General features: G+C 52.0%; 1 protein-coding gene across 2 annotated transcripts in view; it reads right to left on the bottom strand.

The window, feature by feature from the left end:
* The window catches only part of PLCD1 (phospholipase C delta 1), a 134,654-nt gene that overhangs the window by 74,673 nt on the left and 46,528 nt on the right, over positions 1-13,453 (bottom strand). Inside the window, exon 1 of one of the 2 annotated variants that reach the window (XM_075587942.1) lies at positions 4,447-4,596. The exons of the other annotated variant lie outside the window; for it this stretch is intronic. Within the exon in view, the coding sequence (XP_075444057.1) occupies positions 4,447-4,546 (100 nt within the window). The 5' untranslated portion in view covers positions 4,547-4,596. Of the gene's footprint in view, positions 1-4,446; positions 4,597-13,453 lie in introns of those variants that run through there. 2 annotated transcript variants of the gene reach the window in all.

Here is a 13,453-nt window from a genome sequence, read left to right as displayed (position 1 = left end):
GCTCTGTCTTTTTCCTTTTGCTGTTCTGGTCGGAGACTGTGGTTGCGGGGGACTTGGAACGCCCCATATAAAAAGAGGAACTGCAAGAGGGACTTGTCGTTTTCTCCACAGTGTTACTGTACTTAATGAGTTAAGGAAGAATGGTGGCAACTACAATGTAATACAAAAACTAAAGTGTAAAATCGTGCACTTCGGCCACAAAAATCCAAAAAAACAGAATACTGAATTATTGGCACCATAATGTCAACCACACACAGGGACCTAGGAGTCACTCTTTCAGCTGATGTAAAAGTAGGCAAGCAATGTAACAATGGGATGGGGAAATCCAGCAGGGTGTTGGGTTGTATAGGGAGAGGTATTTGCAGAAAGAGAGGGCTGGTGATGCCACTTTACAGATCATTGGTGAGATCTTGTCTCGAGTTCTGTGTTCAGCTCTGGAGACCATCTCTCCGGAGGGACGTATTGCAAGCAAATTAGAGATTGTGCAAAGAAGAGCTACTATAAAATGGTGTGTGGTCTTCATCCTAAAATCAGGACAGACTAAATATGTACAGTATGGGGAAGAGAATTCATTATTTAAGCCCTCGCGGCAGAGAAGAGTCAGGAAACCAATGCATTGCTGGCTCCTCTGGCCTTCAGAGGATTAATGTTTGGGGACAGGTGAAATGTGTCTAAATAATAGGTATGAGTGAATTCGAGCCTTATAAAGCTAGCTGTGCCACTGAATTAAATCATCAATTGTTGGCTAGGATTTGGAGGTTGGAGGCCCCTCCTCCCAGGGTTTAAGCTCACCCCTCCCCACTTTTTAAAGTAAGGAAGGTTTTTTTCATTTTGCTGTATGGACAGACCCACTGCACTCATTCAACCTCCCCACAGGTAAAAGAGACGTTTCACAGGTTAGTGTTAGGACCTGCAAATGTGGTTATGCCTTGACGTTGGCTTGCAGGCTTATAACGCTTTGGCCAAAGGGTTTAACTAAATTACCCATAGTCATGAGAATATTAAAGTATTTAGCTATATACTAATTACTATATATTTTGTCACATTGGATGTAGCATTGGGCTTTTCTGTGTTTTGTTGGATAGGATCTACCTATTCTATGGCAGTGTATCAATGTTATAAGGTTGCGTGACTCCTGATGTGTGTGTGTGTGTGTGTGTGTGTGTGTGTGTGTGTGTGTGTGTGTGTGTGTGTGTGTGTGTGTGTGTGTGTGTGTGTGTGTGTGTGTGTGTGTGTGTGTGTGTGTGTGTGTTATATAATATTTTGCAAATTAAAAAAAAACATGTTGTGAGAATAAATTATTTATTAACATTGTGCAACTTTGATAAATATATTCACGCACGCGCACACACGCACACGCACACGCACACACGCACACACATGCACACACACACCTCTGTGCTTACAATGCCGGACCAGCTGCAGACCCATTGGATGGGAGCGGACACGTGACCGCTCCTCCGCTTCCCCGAGTGGGGAAGTTTCTCCTCCTCCGCACGCATCAGCGCGCATGCGGAGGGAGAAACTATAGCCGCGCTGATAACAGATGCAGGGGCTTTGGCAATCTGTTCAGCGCGGCTCAGCAACGCTGAGTTCACTATGTCCTGGGCCTTAGTGAACTGCAGCGATTCCAAGTTTGCCAGGATCATGGCTGAAATATGCTGCACTTTTTGGGCTGCGCTTAAAGTGCCGGCGACTCGACGTCGCTTCAAAACAATTGATGCCGTCGTGTGCGCTTATAGTGGACGCGACATAGCAACGGCGCTACCAAAATCCTTGAATTCACTAGAATTTCATTTTTGCAGAGACTGCCTCCCCATGTGACTGCCTATCAGTCAATCACATAGCCCCTCTGCCTTCCCCCTTGCTGACATCACTCCCCTTGTAGCCAGCGACGTCTCCAAACATGATTACAACTTTCGCAATGACGACGGCAACGGGTGACCTCATCGGTTGCGTCACCGTCGCTATAAGCGCAGCCTTAGAAATCCATCAGCACAGCAGCAATAATACTGTTTGACATCATTGCAGGTGTAGCAGATGTCACCTCTCCGGTTAATGTGATGCGTCGCGTTGACGCTTGCTGCGTTGTTTAGCACTGGCGCTATTGAAAAACAACAGTTAATGCCCTTTGTCACCTAAACCGGGGCTGGGGGGGGGGGGGTTTAATAATGTCGCCACATCTGTAGGTCTACAAAATAGAAATGAAATAGAGGATTCCAAGATTGTAGCTGAATCTGGGTTATAAAAGTAAAGCAAATGTGTGGATTCTTAGCCACAGAAAATAAATGTTTGGGGGTGGACCCCATGGCAGCCTGGCTGGCAACCCATGAAGGAACAGTACGTACAAAATATATGTTTCTCAACTCGTCCTCTTACATCCATGTGTGATAGAAGTTGATCCCCTCTTCCACACACCAGCTGTGTTCTTTGCTGTCAATATCACCAACTCATTAGTTCTGCCCAAAGACGTTACTGGGGTCACCCTTAGAGGTCTCTAGTATCACTCCCCAATGCTTAACTATCCATAATATGTTAATACAATAACAGTTAAACCACCACTACATCTCAAAACTAAACTAGTCAGATCCCTCCTTGATCCCATCAGGGAAGTCTTATCATTTACAACCTTATTTAAAGCAATGTATAGGCGTTAAACATATTACAATTATGGATTCGTATAATACAATAGGGGCAGACATCAAAATCCCCCCTCGGGGACCTTTGTAAGGATATTGATGGACAACCCCTATAGAAGAGAGAACGAGAGAGTAAGACTATGTTTAAACAGTTATAGGGTTATCACCGCCATATGCAAAGGACTTTAGAATTAGGGGTGCAAAAATGGACCGCACCCCTAAAGATTTAGAAATATTAGGAGGTACCAGGGTATAGATATGGGAATCACCATTGCAGGACAAGATTAGGAATAGGAAAGTAGTAAAACCCCAATAGGACAGGGTTTGAGAAAATGAAAGGAGTATACCTGGATATACTCCATACAGGACAGAAATTGGGAATACAAGACATGTTATCCTTGAATATCAGCATGTGGGGGGAAAGACAGGGTAATATTGAATATTCACCCTAAATGAACAGGGAATGGAATAACAAGAAGGGGGTATAGAAATACTGTATCTAGAACAGTAGTTTCCAACATTTATTTGGTTATGGATCCCTATAATTACATTATAAAATTCTGCGGAACCCCAACCCTCTCTAATAGCGCGTCTGAGATCAGATATATTGTAAGGAACCCCAACCCTCTCTAATAGCGCGTCTGAGATCAGATCCATTGTAAGGAACCCCAACCCTCTCTAATAGCGCGTCTGAGATCAGATGCATTGTGAGGGACCCCAACCCTCTCTAATAGCGCGTCTGAGATCAGATGCATTGTGAGGGACCCCAACCCTCTCTAATAGCGCGTCTGAGATCAGATGCATTGTAAATTCTTCTGTACTTGGTACCATTTTGAATTGACCAGAACATTGCAGGGAACTCTTGAGGGACGCCCGGGGAACCCAGAAACCCTTGTTGAAAGACACTGATCTAAATGGAGGGACAGAGACACATGCAAATGCATCCGTGTAGAAGAGGGTTTGGGGATAAGGAGAGATAGGAGAGGATGGGGCAGATGTGAACTCCCTACTCCAGCAAAGGAACGGACAATTAACAGTGAACAAATGGGGGAGAGAAACCCCTTTAAAAATAAAGTGCATCTGAGGACAGAAGGCAGAGATCTGCACTTCCAGGCTGTGTGGATAAAGGGTGTGATTATCATAGGGTGTGATTATGCTCATTGCTCCTGGTTTTATTGTTTACATCAGCGTCACTTATTAGTGAGCTCATTATCCAGGATTTGCAACCCAGTACCCGTCTTCTATCAAGTTTATATTTAGGGGTCCCCCCACGATTATCTGGTTATTCATTCATTTACCCATCTCACTGTTGTGGTCTTTAGCATTATGCATTCATATGGTCTGTGCGGATAAAGGGTGCCCATCTGGATGCAGGGAGAGGACATGGAGAGGACATGGAGAGGACATGGAGAGGACATGGAGAGGACATGGAGAGGACATGGAGAGGAGGAGCGGCAGATCTTTCTTTTGTTTTTTAGGGAACGGGCTGGATTTGGAGAGCAAATAGAAGAAGGTTTCTGTTGCAAAAGTAAACTCTCCGGGGGCACGGTCTCCCTTAGCCTTGTATCCTCATTTACTTGTTGCACTTATACTCATTGTCTGTCATTTATTTAGGTTGTGTTGTAATGTTGTAAAGCGCTGGGTACGTTGTCAGAGCACATATAAATAACATTATACATACTGTACATACAAAGGCAGATGAAATGTAAACCCCTTCCCTGCAGGAGGGGACAGCAGTACACTCAGTGCTGTCCCCTCCTGCATGGAAGGGGTTAAGCCTCACCAGGTGTAGGTGGGTGTCTCTTACCCAATAAGGTGCTGTTCCGCTGGGCCACCCTTCTGCTGGTTTCTTGCAAGAGTCTGTCCTGGGACTTGGTGCTGGAAGGCTGCCTGCGGATGCACTGCATGCTGATCTTACCTCCCTCTCTCTCTCTCCCCTACTCCTCTCCCACTCCTCTCCCTCTCTCTCTTCCCCCACTCCTCTCCCTCTCTCTCTTCCCCCACTCCTCTCCCTCTCTCTCTTCCCCCACTCCTCTCTCTTCCCCCACTCCTCTCTCCCTCTCTTCCCCCACTCCTCTCCCTCTCTCTCTCTTCCCCCACTCCTCTCCCTCTCTCTCTTCCCCCACTCCTCTCCCTCTCTCTCTTCCCCCACTCCTCTCTCTTCCCCCACTCCTCTCTCTTCCCCCACTCCTCTCTCCCTCTCTTCCCCCACTCCTCTCCCTCTCTCTCTTCCCCCACTCCTCTCCCCCTGTGTGCTTAACCCAGGACAAGCATCTGACAGGATCACAACAAAATCACACCCAGCTCAAATCCTAGGGAAGGGGGAGTGACAGGGTGCCACCAACTCAAAGGGGGAGGGCAGAAGGAGAAGGAGGGAGGGGACAGAGAGAGTGCAAGGAGGCGATAGAGGAGGGAGAAACACAGAAGAGCTTGGAGAAGTTTAAAGATAGAGTGGTTGTTGAGAGGGAAAGAAGTGTAGGAGAGAGAAAGGGTTACTTAACTCCTGCAGTGCCAGTGTGCAATGTATTGGTTGCTGTGCAGTGCTGAAGCAGGAATACTTTTAGAATAAGGCTTTCTGAAACGTCCTACTATCCTTAGGAAAAAGGATTGATGTGGGGGGTGAAGTGGTGTAGAAAAAAAGTATTATTGCTGTGTGAATAAGGAACTGGATTACACAGCACCAGTCTAGACCAGGGGTGGCCAACTCCTGTCCTCAAGAGCTACCAACAGGTCAGGTTTTCATGATATCCCTGCTTCAGCACAGGTGGCTCAGTCAAAGAGTGAGCCACTGATTATCTGATTTATCTGATTAATTGATAATCTGGATTATAATTGTAGCCAGGTCATCTTTTTCCCCCTGCGACCTCCCCGGGCGCCTCCGTGGTCACGGACGCTGTCGGGTACTGCCAGCGGCAAGCGGCAGACCCGACGGCCATTCAGGAGGGTGGGGGCCGAGGAGGGAGCTCGCCGGAGTGCAGGAGATCTCCGGCGGCTCTTGCACAGGGCGCCGCCATGTTGCGCCGGTTCGCGCATGCGCAGAGAGTCCCCGGCGGCCCGAGATAGTCGCGCATGCGCAGAAGATCGCGCGAGTGTAGGAGCCAGCCAGGAGAGTCGCGCGAGAGGTAGGGAGAGATTGCGGCGGCCATTAGGAGCTAGTGCAGGCATAGGAAAGGCACGCACGCGGCCCCAATGTTATTACAGGCGCCCAGGGACTACAATTCCCATAGTGCTTAGCGAGGGAGGCACCAGGTGCCTCATAGGAGCCAATAGGGCTGCAGGACTGCCAGGAGAGCAAGTGGATACATTTGGCGGGCTTGCAGCTACGTTGTCAGTCAGAGGAAGGAGCAGTCAAGGGAAGGAGGTAGGGTACAGGAGCGAGGGACTCCCTGTACTAGGCCAGCACCCCCTTGGCCCAATATAGCCCTGAGTCCCCAGTAGTGTGAGTGTTGCCAGGGACAGCCCTCAGGATAGGGAACCTGTCACTTACTTTAGTTGGCACTGGGGAACAGCAGGGAAGATAAGGACAACTGGGCGGGTTTCATAGCGGTAACCAATCCGGGGAGCCATAGCCCAGGGTCCTGTTGTAAGTTAGTGGCACGAGACAGCTGGGGGGTTTCATAGCGGTAACCAGTCCGGGGAGCCATAGCCCAGGGTCCGTGTTGCGAGTGGCGAGGCCACTGGGGGGGTTTCATAGCGGTAACCAATCCGGGGAGCCATAGCCCAGGGCGGCGTTGCGCGTAGTACGAGGCAACTGGGGGGGGTTCATAGCGGTAACCAGTCCGGGGATCCATGGCCCAGGGCCCGTATTATGAGTAGGGTGGGTACAAGACCTACCTATATAGGATAGGCAACCCCGAAGGCCCTAGGAGATTGACCCTTAAGCCACTTAAGGATGCTGTGTTATAGGGACGCCTATAGTGTAGTATGTGTCATGTTGCTATTGTGTTAGTGAGGGACTCAGCAGATGCTGCGGTTCCAGTGAAGGAGTTCGGACCCACGTTGGGGGTCACAGAGAATATCGCCAGGATAGGATCAGACGGATTCATCACGCGTCTGACCCTTTGTGAAGCGTTGCTGACCCGAGCACCGGAGTGCTCGGCAGGTATCTACAGTTCTAAGTGCACCACCGGGCCCTTAGCTTAATAGTGACTGCGCAGTCACCCATTGATTCTCTGCAAGAGTGCGGGACATTGGGTGGGGTTCTTGGGACACTGGGCGGGATCACCTAGTGTTGGGGAATCGTCCTGCGAGACGTCACGGTTAGTGTCTCCTCCTGAGAGGGACACAGGTTATATTATGAATGTGATGTGTCGTATTACATGTTAGTAAAGTCCTTAGTTATTATACCCCATTGTGTATGTGATCATTGAGTTTGTCCTGCGAGGATCCACTCCCTCTCTGGTGGGAGCCATCGCAGGTGGAGGCGCTGCACCTATTGAGTAAGTGGTTACCCCTAGTATAATTGCCCCAGGTTCCCAGTGGCGGAAGCTCAGCCCTCCTGTGAGCCTACAGGTATACGCACCACACCGGTAACACTGCATGTTCTACTCACCCACACTATATATGCGATTGGGTGGGGTGGAATACCCGTTACATTTGGAGGCGCTGCTGAGAGAGACCTGGGGTGCCCTGTTTGCAATTTTTCAAATTGTCCCATTCATATTTTTCATCATGGCGGTGCCGTCACCGCAAGACGTCGATGACTGGGCCTTAGCGCGGCAATTATCCCCAAGGCGCGTGTTTGTAGTGGCCGGAGTATCCCATGATACGCAATTGTCCACTATGCGCGCCCAAGTAAGAACTTGCCCGGAATTGGCCACTGCCCGGGTGAAAGACTTAAGGCTGGATGCTGACGGCCGGGGGATTACCTATCTCCTGTGCACCACGCATGACATATGCCTAGAGACTGTTCCCCATGTATTAACACTCCCCGAGTCTTCCGCAGGGGACTGTCTCATGATCTATGCAAAAAGCTGCAGTGTAGTTGACAGGACTGTAGTTAAAATGGAGGCTCCTGCAGCAGGGGAGGCTAACAGTGAGTCCCACCTAAAATGGCGGCTCCCGCCAACTCAAGATGACACACGTGCTTCTGACTGCCAGGCTGCTCAGAAAAAGGTTACAGAAAACCATCCGGGACTGGCGGGAAAACCAGAGCCCCGCCCCCGTAATGTGAGTGACTCAGTGCAGAGCCAGAGCCATCCAGTGATAGAGCACACCCCTCCTTTAAACTCCACCAGGGGGAGTGAGCACAGTGAACAGCCATTAGACCCTTCTATTCACCAGGAGGAAGAGGAGGAGGAAGGCATTGTCGTAGACATGGAATATTTTCTTTCTGAGCAGGAAACCGAGATAGACTGTCAGGACATACACCCCAATATGTATGTGGCCTGGCGTACGCCAGGAGTAGATTCTCTTCTCTTCATATGCTCCTGCCTGCAAGAAGCCCACGCTCAGGGAGCCAAAGTGTCTCGGTTATCCCTCGACTACAGGACCATCGAGGTGGAAGGAGAAATGGGCATACAGTGTTTTAGCCCCACTTGTGACTGTTCTAGAGAGACATTGACATGGTGGTCCTACTGTGAGTGTTGCGGTGTGCGGTTACTGAAGTCTATTGTACCCCAGCATGCAGAAGTTTCCAGTGAGGAGGTTGAAGTCCCCTTGGTGGCGATGCGCCTACCGGCGAACCACCCCAACGATGATGCAGAGGAGACAGAGGAATCACAGCATACAGAGCCTGCTGTGGGCCCGTGTGCCCTACCACGGCCAGTCCGGCCTACAGAGGTACCATCGGTCCCAGGCTTGGGATCAGTACCTGTTGACGACGACCAGGGTGAGTTGACTGCCCCAGGGGTGTTGGGTGTGAGCCTCCAGGTGACCGCGGAGCACGATAGCTTCTTAAGTCTGGACACCTGGGCGAATGGCTCCACTCGACATCGCGTCCTGGCGGAGGTGTCCCCCCTAGAAGATAGCTGTCCTGCAGTGCGAGTGGACCAGTACCCACTGCCTATCGTTCCAGAAGAAGAGAAATCCATCGCAAGCCAGCAGAGTGGTAAGGAACCCCCTTGCTCCCCACAGGCTCCGATGGAGGTGGCTGTGCAACAGGCCAGAGTTACGGTTCCTGATCTCAGTGAGAGCCCGTGCGCTCCAACCCAAATGGTCCCAGGACTGGGATCCAATGCTCCCGAGTTTAAGGACTGCAAGTGGACTGCCCCAGAAGTACAGGGGGCAGGTACCGAGACAACCGAGGTGGGAACTGACAGCGTCCCCGAGGACCTGTTGGCCACCGAGAATCACCGCAGGGGTAAGGTGTCTACTCTTTACCCCCTGCCAGGTGAAGCAGAGACTTTGAGTAAAGAGACAGTGTCCAGTTCTCGCTTCTCAGTGGAAGCTGAGCACGTATGTAGGGACAAGGACTATGTGGCAAAGGAGCTGGTAGAAGTTGCCTCCTTTGCGCCCAAGAAGAAGCGGCCCATTCGTCACGTAGTGGACCGAGGGAAAGGTCCTGGCCGCCTGGCCTGCTGCTTCCAGGCCATGGATGATCAAGTAAAGGTTGGTGTGAAGGACACTGCGCTATTCCTTCCACCAGGGGGAGGAAGTAGCACTGAACCAGTGACTGTCACCCCAGAGTGTGCTCTTCAAGAGAATTTTCTGGGAGAGGCTCATGGACGCAAAAGTGAGGTACCCCCACCTGATCAGTTAGGGGCACCCCACATATGGTCTCAGCAAGCAGCTGATACTCAGCTGGCCTCGGGTAATAGTGGGTGTGATATGCCATGTAATTTTGCATTGTGTGAAAATGTGCCATGTTTTGAGGATGTTGCAGTCGATCTGTTAAGTGTACGGGGTATGCCATGCCATTTTTCAGTGTGTAAAATTGTACCATGTTATGTCGTTCCCCAAGCGAGGGCGTTGGGTTTTTCACCAGGGGGAGAGTGTAGCCAGGTCATCTTTTTCCCCCTGCGACCTCCCCGGGCGCCTCCGTGGTCACGGACGCTGTCGGGTACTGCCAGCGGCAAGCGGCAGACCCGACGGCCATTCAGGAGGGTGGGGGCCGAGGAGGGAGCTCGCCGGAGTGCAGGAGATCTCCGGCGGCTCTTGCACAGGGCGCCGCCATGTTGCGCCGGTTCGCGCATGCGCAGAGAGTCCCCGGCGGCCCGAGATAGTCGCGCATGCGCAGAAGATCGCGCGAGTGTAGGAGCCAGCCAGGAGAGTCGCGCGAGAGGTAGGGAGAGATTGCGGCGGCCATTAGGAGCTAGTGCAGGCATAGGAAAGGCACGCACGCGGCCCCAATGTTATTACAGGCGCCCAGGGACTACAATTCCCATAGTGCTTAGCGAGGGAGGCACCAGGTGCCTCATAGGAGCCAATAGGGCTGCAGGACTGCCAGGAGAGCAAGTGGATACATTTGGCGGGCTTGCAGCTACGTTGTCAGTCAGAGGAAGGAGCAGTCAAGGGAAGGAGGTAGGGTACAGGAGCGAGGGACTCCCTGTACTAGGCCAGCACCCCCTTGGCCCAATATAGCCCTGAGTCCCCAGTAGTGTGAGTGTTGCCAGGGACAGCCCTCAGGATAGGGAACCTGTCACTTACTTTAGTTGGCACTGGGGAACAGCAGGGAAGATAAGGACAACTGGGCGGGTTTCATAGCGGTAACCAATCCGGGGAGCCATAGCCCAGGGTCCTGTTGTAAGTTAGTGGCACGAGACAGCTGGGGGGTTTCATAGCGGTAACCAGTCCGGGGAGCCATAGCCCAGGGTCCGTGTTGCGAGTGGCGAGGCCACTGGGGGGGTTTCATAGCGGTAACCAATCCGGGGAGCCATAGCCCAGGGCGGCGTTGCGCGTAGTACGAGGCAACTGGGGGGGGTTCATAGCGGTAACCAGTCCGGGGATCCATGGCCCAGGGCCCGTATTATGAGTAGGGTGGGTACAAGACCTACCTATATAGGATAGGCAACCCCGAAGGCCCTAGGAGATTGACCCTTAAGCCACTTAAGGATGCTGTGTTATAGGGACGCCTATAGTGTAGTATGTGTCATGTTGCTATTGTGTTAGTGAGGGACTCAGCAGATGCTGCGGTTCCAGTGAAGGAGTTCGGACCCACGTTGGGGGTCACAGAGAATATCGCCAGGATAGGATCAGACGGATTCATCACGCGTCTGACCCTTTGTGAAGCGTTGCTGACCCGAGCACCGGAGTGCTCGGCAGGTATCTACAGTTCTAAGTGCACCACCGGGCCCTTAGCTTAATAGTGACTGCGCAGTCACCCATTGATTCTCTGCAAGAGTGCGGGACATTGGGTGGGGTTCTTGGGACACTGGGCGGGATCACCTAGTGTTGGGGAATCGTCCTGCGAGACGTCACGGTTAGTGTCTCCTCCTGAGAGGGACACAGGTTATATTATGAATGTGATGTGTCGTATTACATGTTAGTAAAGTCCTTAGTTATTATACCCCATTGTGTATGTGATCATTGAGTTTGTCCTGCGAGGATCCACTCCCTCTCTGGTGGGAGCCATCGCAGGTGGAGGCGCTGCACCTATTGAGTAAGTGGTTACCCCTAGTATAATTGCCCCAGGTTCCCAGTGGCGGAAGCTCAGCCCTCCTGTGAGCCTACAGGTATACGCACCACACCGGTAACACTGCATGTTCTACTCACCCACACTATATATGCGATTGGGTGGGGTGGAATACCCGTTACATTTGGAGGCGCTGCTGAGAGAGACCTGGGGTGCCCTGTTTGCAATTTTTCAAATTGTCCCATTCATATTTTTCATCATGGCGGTGCCGTCACCGCAAGACGTCGATGACTGGGCCTTAGCGCGGCAATTATCCCCAAGGCGCGTGTTTGTAGTGGCCGGAGTATCCCATGATACGCAATTGTCCACTATGCGCGCCCAAGTAAGAACTTGCCCGGAATTGGCCACTGCCCGGGTGAAAGACTTAAGGCTGGATGCTGACGGCCGGGGGATTACCTATCTCCTGTGCACCACGCATGACATATGCCTAGAGACTGTTCCCCATGTATTAACACTCCCCGAGTCTTCCGCAGGGGACTGTCTCATGATCTATGCAAAAAGCTGCAGTGTAGTTGACAGGACTGTAGTTAAAATGGAGGCTCCTGCAGCAGGGGAGGCTAACAGTGAGTCCCACCTAAAATGGCGGCTCCCGCCAACTCAAGATGACACACGTGCTTCTGACTGCCAGGCTGCTCAGAAAAAGGTTACAGAAAACCATCCGGGACTGGCGGGAAAACCAGAGCCCCGCCCCCGTAATGTGAGTGACTCAGTGCAGAGCCAGAGCCATCCAGTGATAGAGCACACCCCTCCTTTAAACTCCACCAGGGGGAGTGAGCACAGTGAACAGCCATTAGACCCTTCTATTCACCAGGAGGAAGAGGAGGAGGAAGGCATTGTCGTAGACATGGAATATTTTCTTTCTGAGCAGGAAACCGAGATAGACTGTCAGGACATACACCCCAATATGTATGTGGCCTGGCGTACGCCAGGAGTAGATTCTCTTCTCTTCATATGCTCCTGCCTGCAAGAAGCCCACGCTCAGGGAGCCAAAGTGTCTCGGTTATCCCTCGACTACAGGACCATCGAGGTGGAAGGAGAAATGGGCATACAGTGTTTTAGCCCCACTTGTGACTGTTCTAGAGAGACATTGACATGGTGGTCCTACTGTGAGTGTTGCGGTGTGCGGTTACTGAAGTCTATTGTACCCCAGCATGCAGAAGTTTCCAGTGAGGAGGTTGAAGTCCCCTTGGTGGCGATGCGCCTACCGGCGAACCACCCCAACGATGATGCAGAGGAGACAGAGGAATCACAGCATACAGAGCCTGCTGTGGGCCCGTGTGCCCTACCACGGCCAGTCCGGCCTACAGAGGTACCATCGGTCCCAGGCTTGGGATCAGTACCTGTTGACGACGACCAGGGTGAGTTGACTGCCCCAGGGGTGTTGGGTGTGAGCCTCCAGGTGACCGCGGAGCACGATAGCTTCTTAAGTCTGGACACCTGGGCGAATGGCTCCACTCGACATCGCGTCCTGGCGGAGGTGTCCCCCCTAGAAGATAGCTGTCCTGCAGTGCGAGTGGACCAGTACCCACTGCCTATCGTTCCAGAAGAAGAGAAATCCATCGCAAGCCAGCAGAGTGGTAAGGAACCCCCTTGCTCCCCACAGGCTCCGATGGAGGTGGCTGTGCAACAGGCCAGAGTTACGGTTCCTGATCTCAGTGAGAGCCCGTGCGCTCCAACCCAAATGGTCCCAGGACTGGGATCCAATGCTCCCGAGTTTAAGGACTGCAAGTGGACTGCCCCAGAAGTACAGGGGGCAGGTACCGAGACAACCGAGGTGGGAACTGACAGCGTCCCCGAGGACCTGTTGGCCACCGAGAATCACCGCAGGGGTAAGGTGTCTACTCTTTACCCCCTGCCAGGTGAAGCAGAGACTTTGAGTAAAGAGACAGTGTCCAGTTCTCGCTTCTCAGTGGAAGCTGAGCACGTATGTAGGGACAAGGACTATGTGGCAAAGGAGCTGGTAGAAGTTGCCTCCTTTGCGCCCAAGAAGAAGCGGCCCATTCGTCACGTAGTGGACCGAGGGAAAGGTCCTGGCCGCCTGGCCTGCTGCTTCCAGGCCATGGATGATCAAGTAAAGGTTGGTGTGAAGGACACTGCGCTATTCCTTCCACCAGGGGGAGGAAGTAGCACTGAACCAGTGACTGTCACCCCAGAGTGTGCTCTTCAAGAGAATTTTCTGGGAGAGGCTCACGGACGCAAAAGTGAGGTACCCCCACCTGATCAGTTAGGGGCACCCCACATA

This window comes from Ascaphus truei, chromosome 2, assembly GCF_040206685.1.
Source record: "Ascaphus truei isolate aAscTru1 chromosome 2, aAscTru1.hap1, whole genome shotgun sequence".
Lineage (NCBI taxonomy): Eukaryota > Metazoa > Chordata > Amphibia > Anura > Ascaphidae > Ascaphus > Ascaphus truei.
The sequence above is the reverse complement of the archived record's forward strand: the minus strand, read 5'-3'. Positions and strand labels throughout refer to the sequence as shown.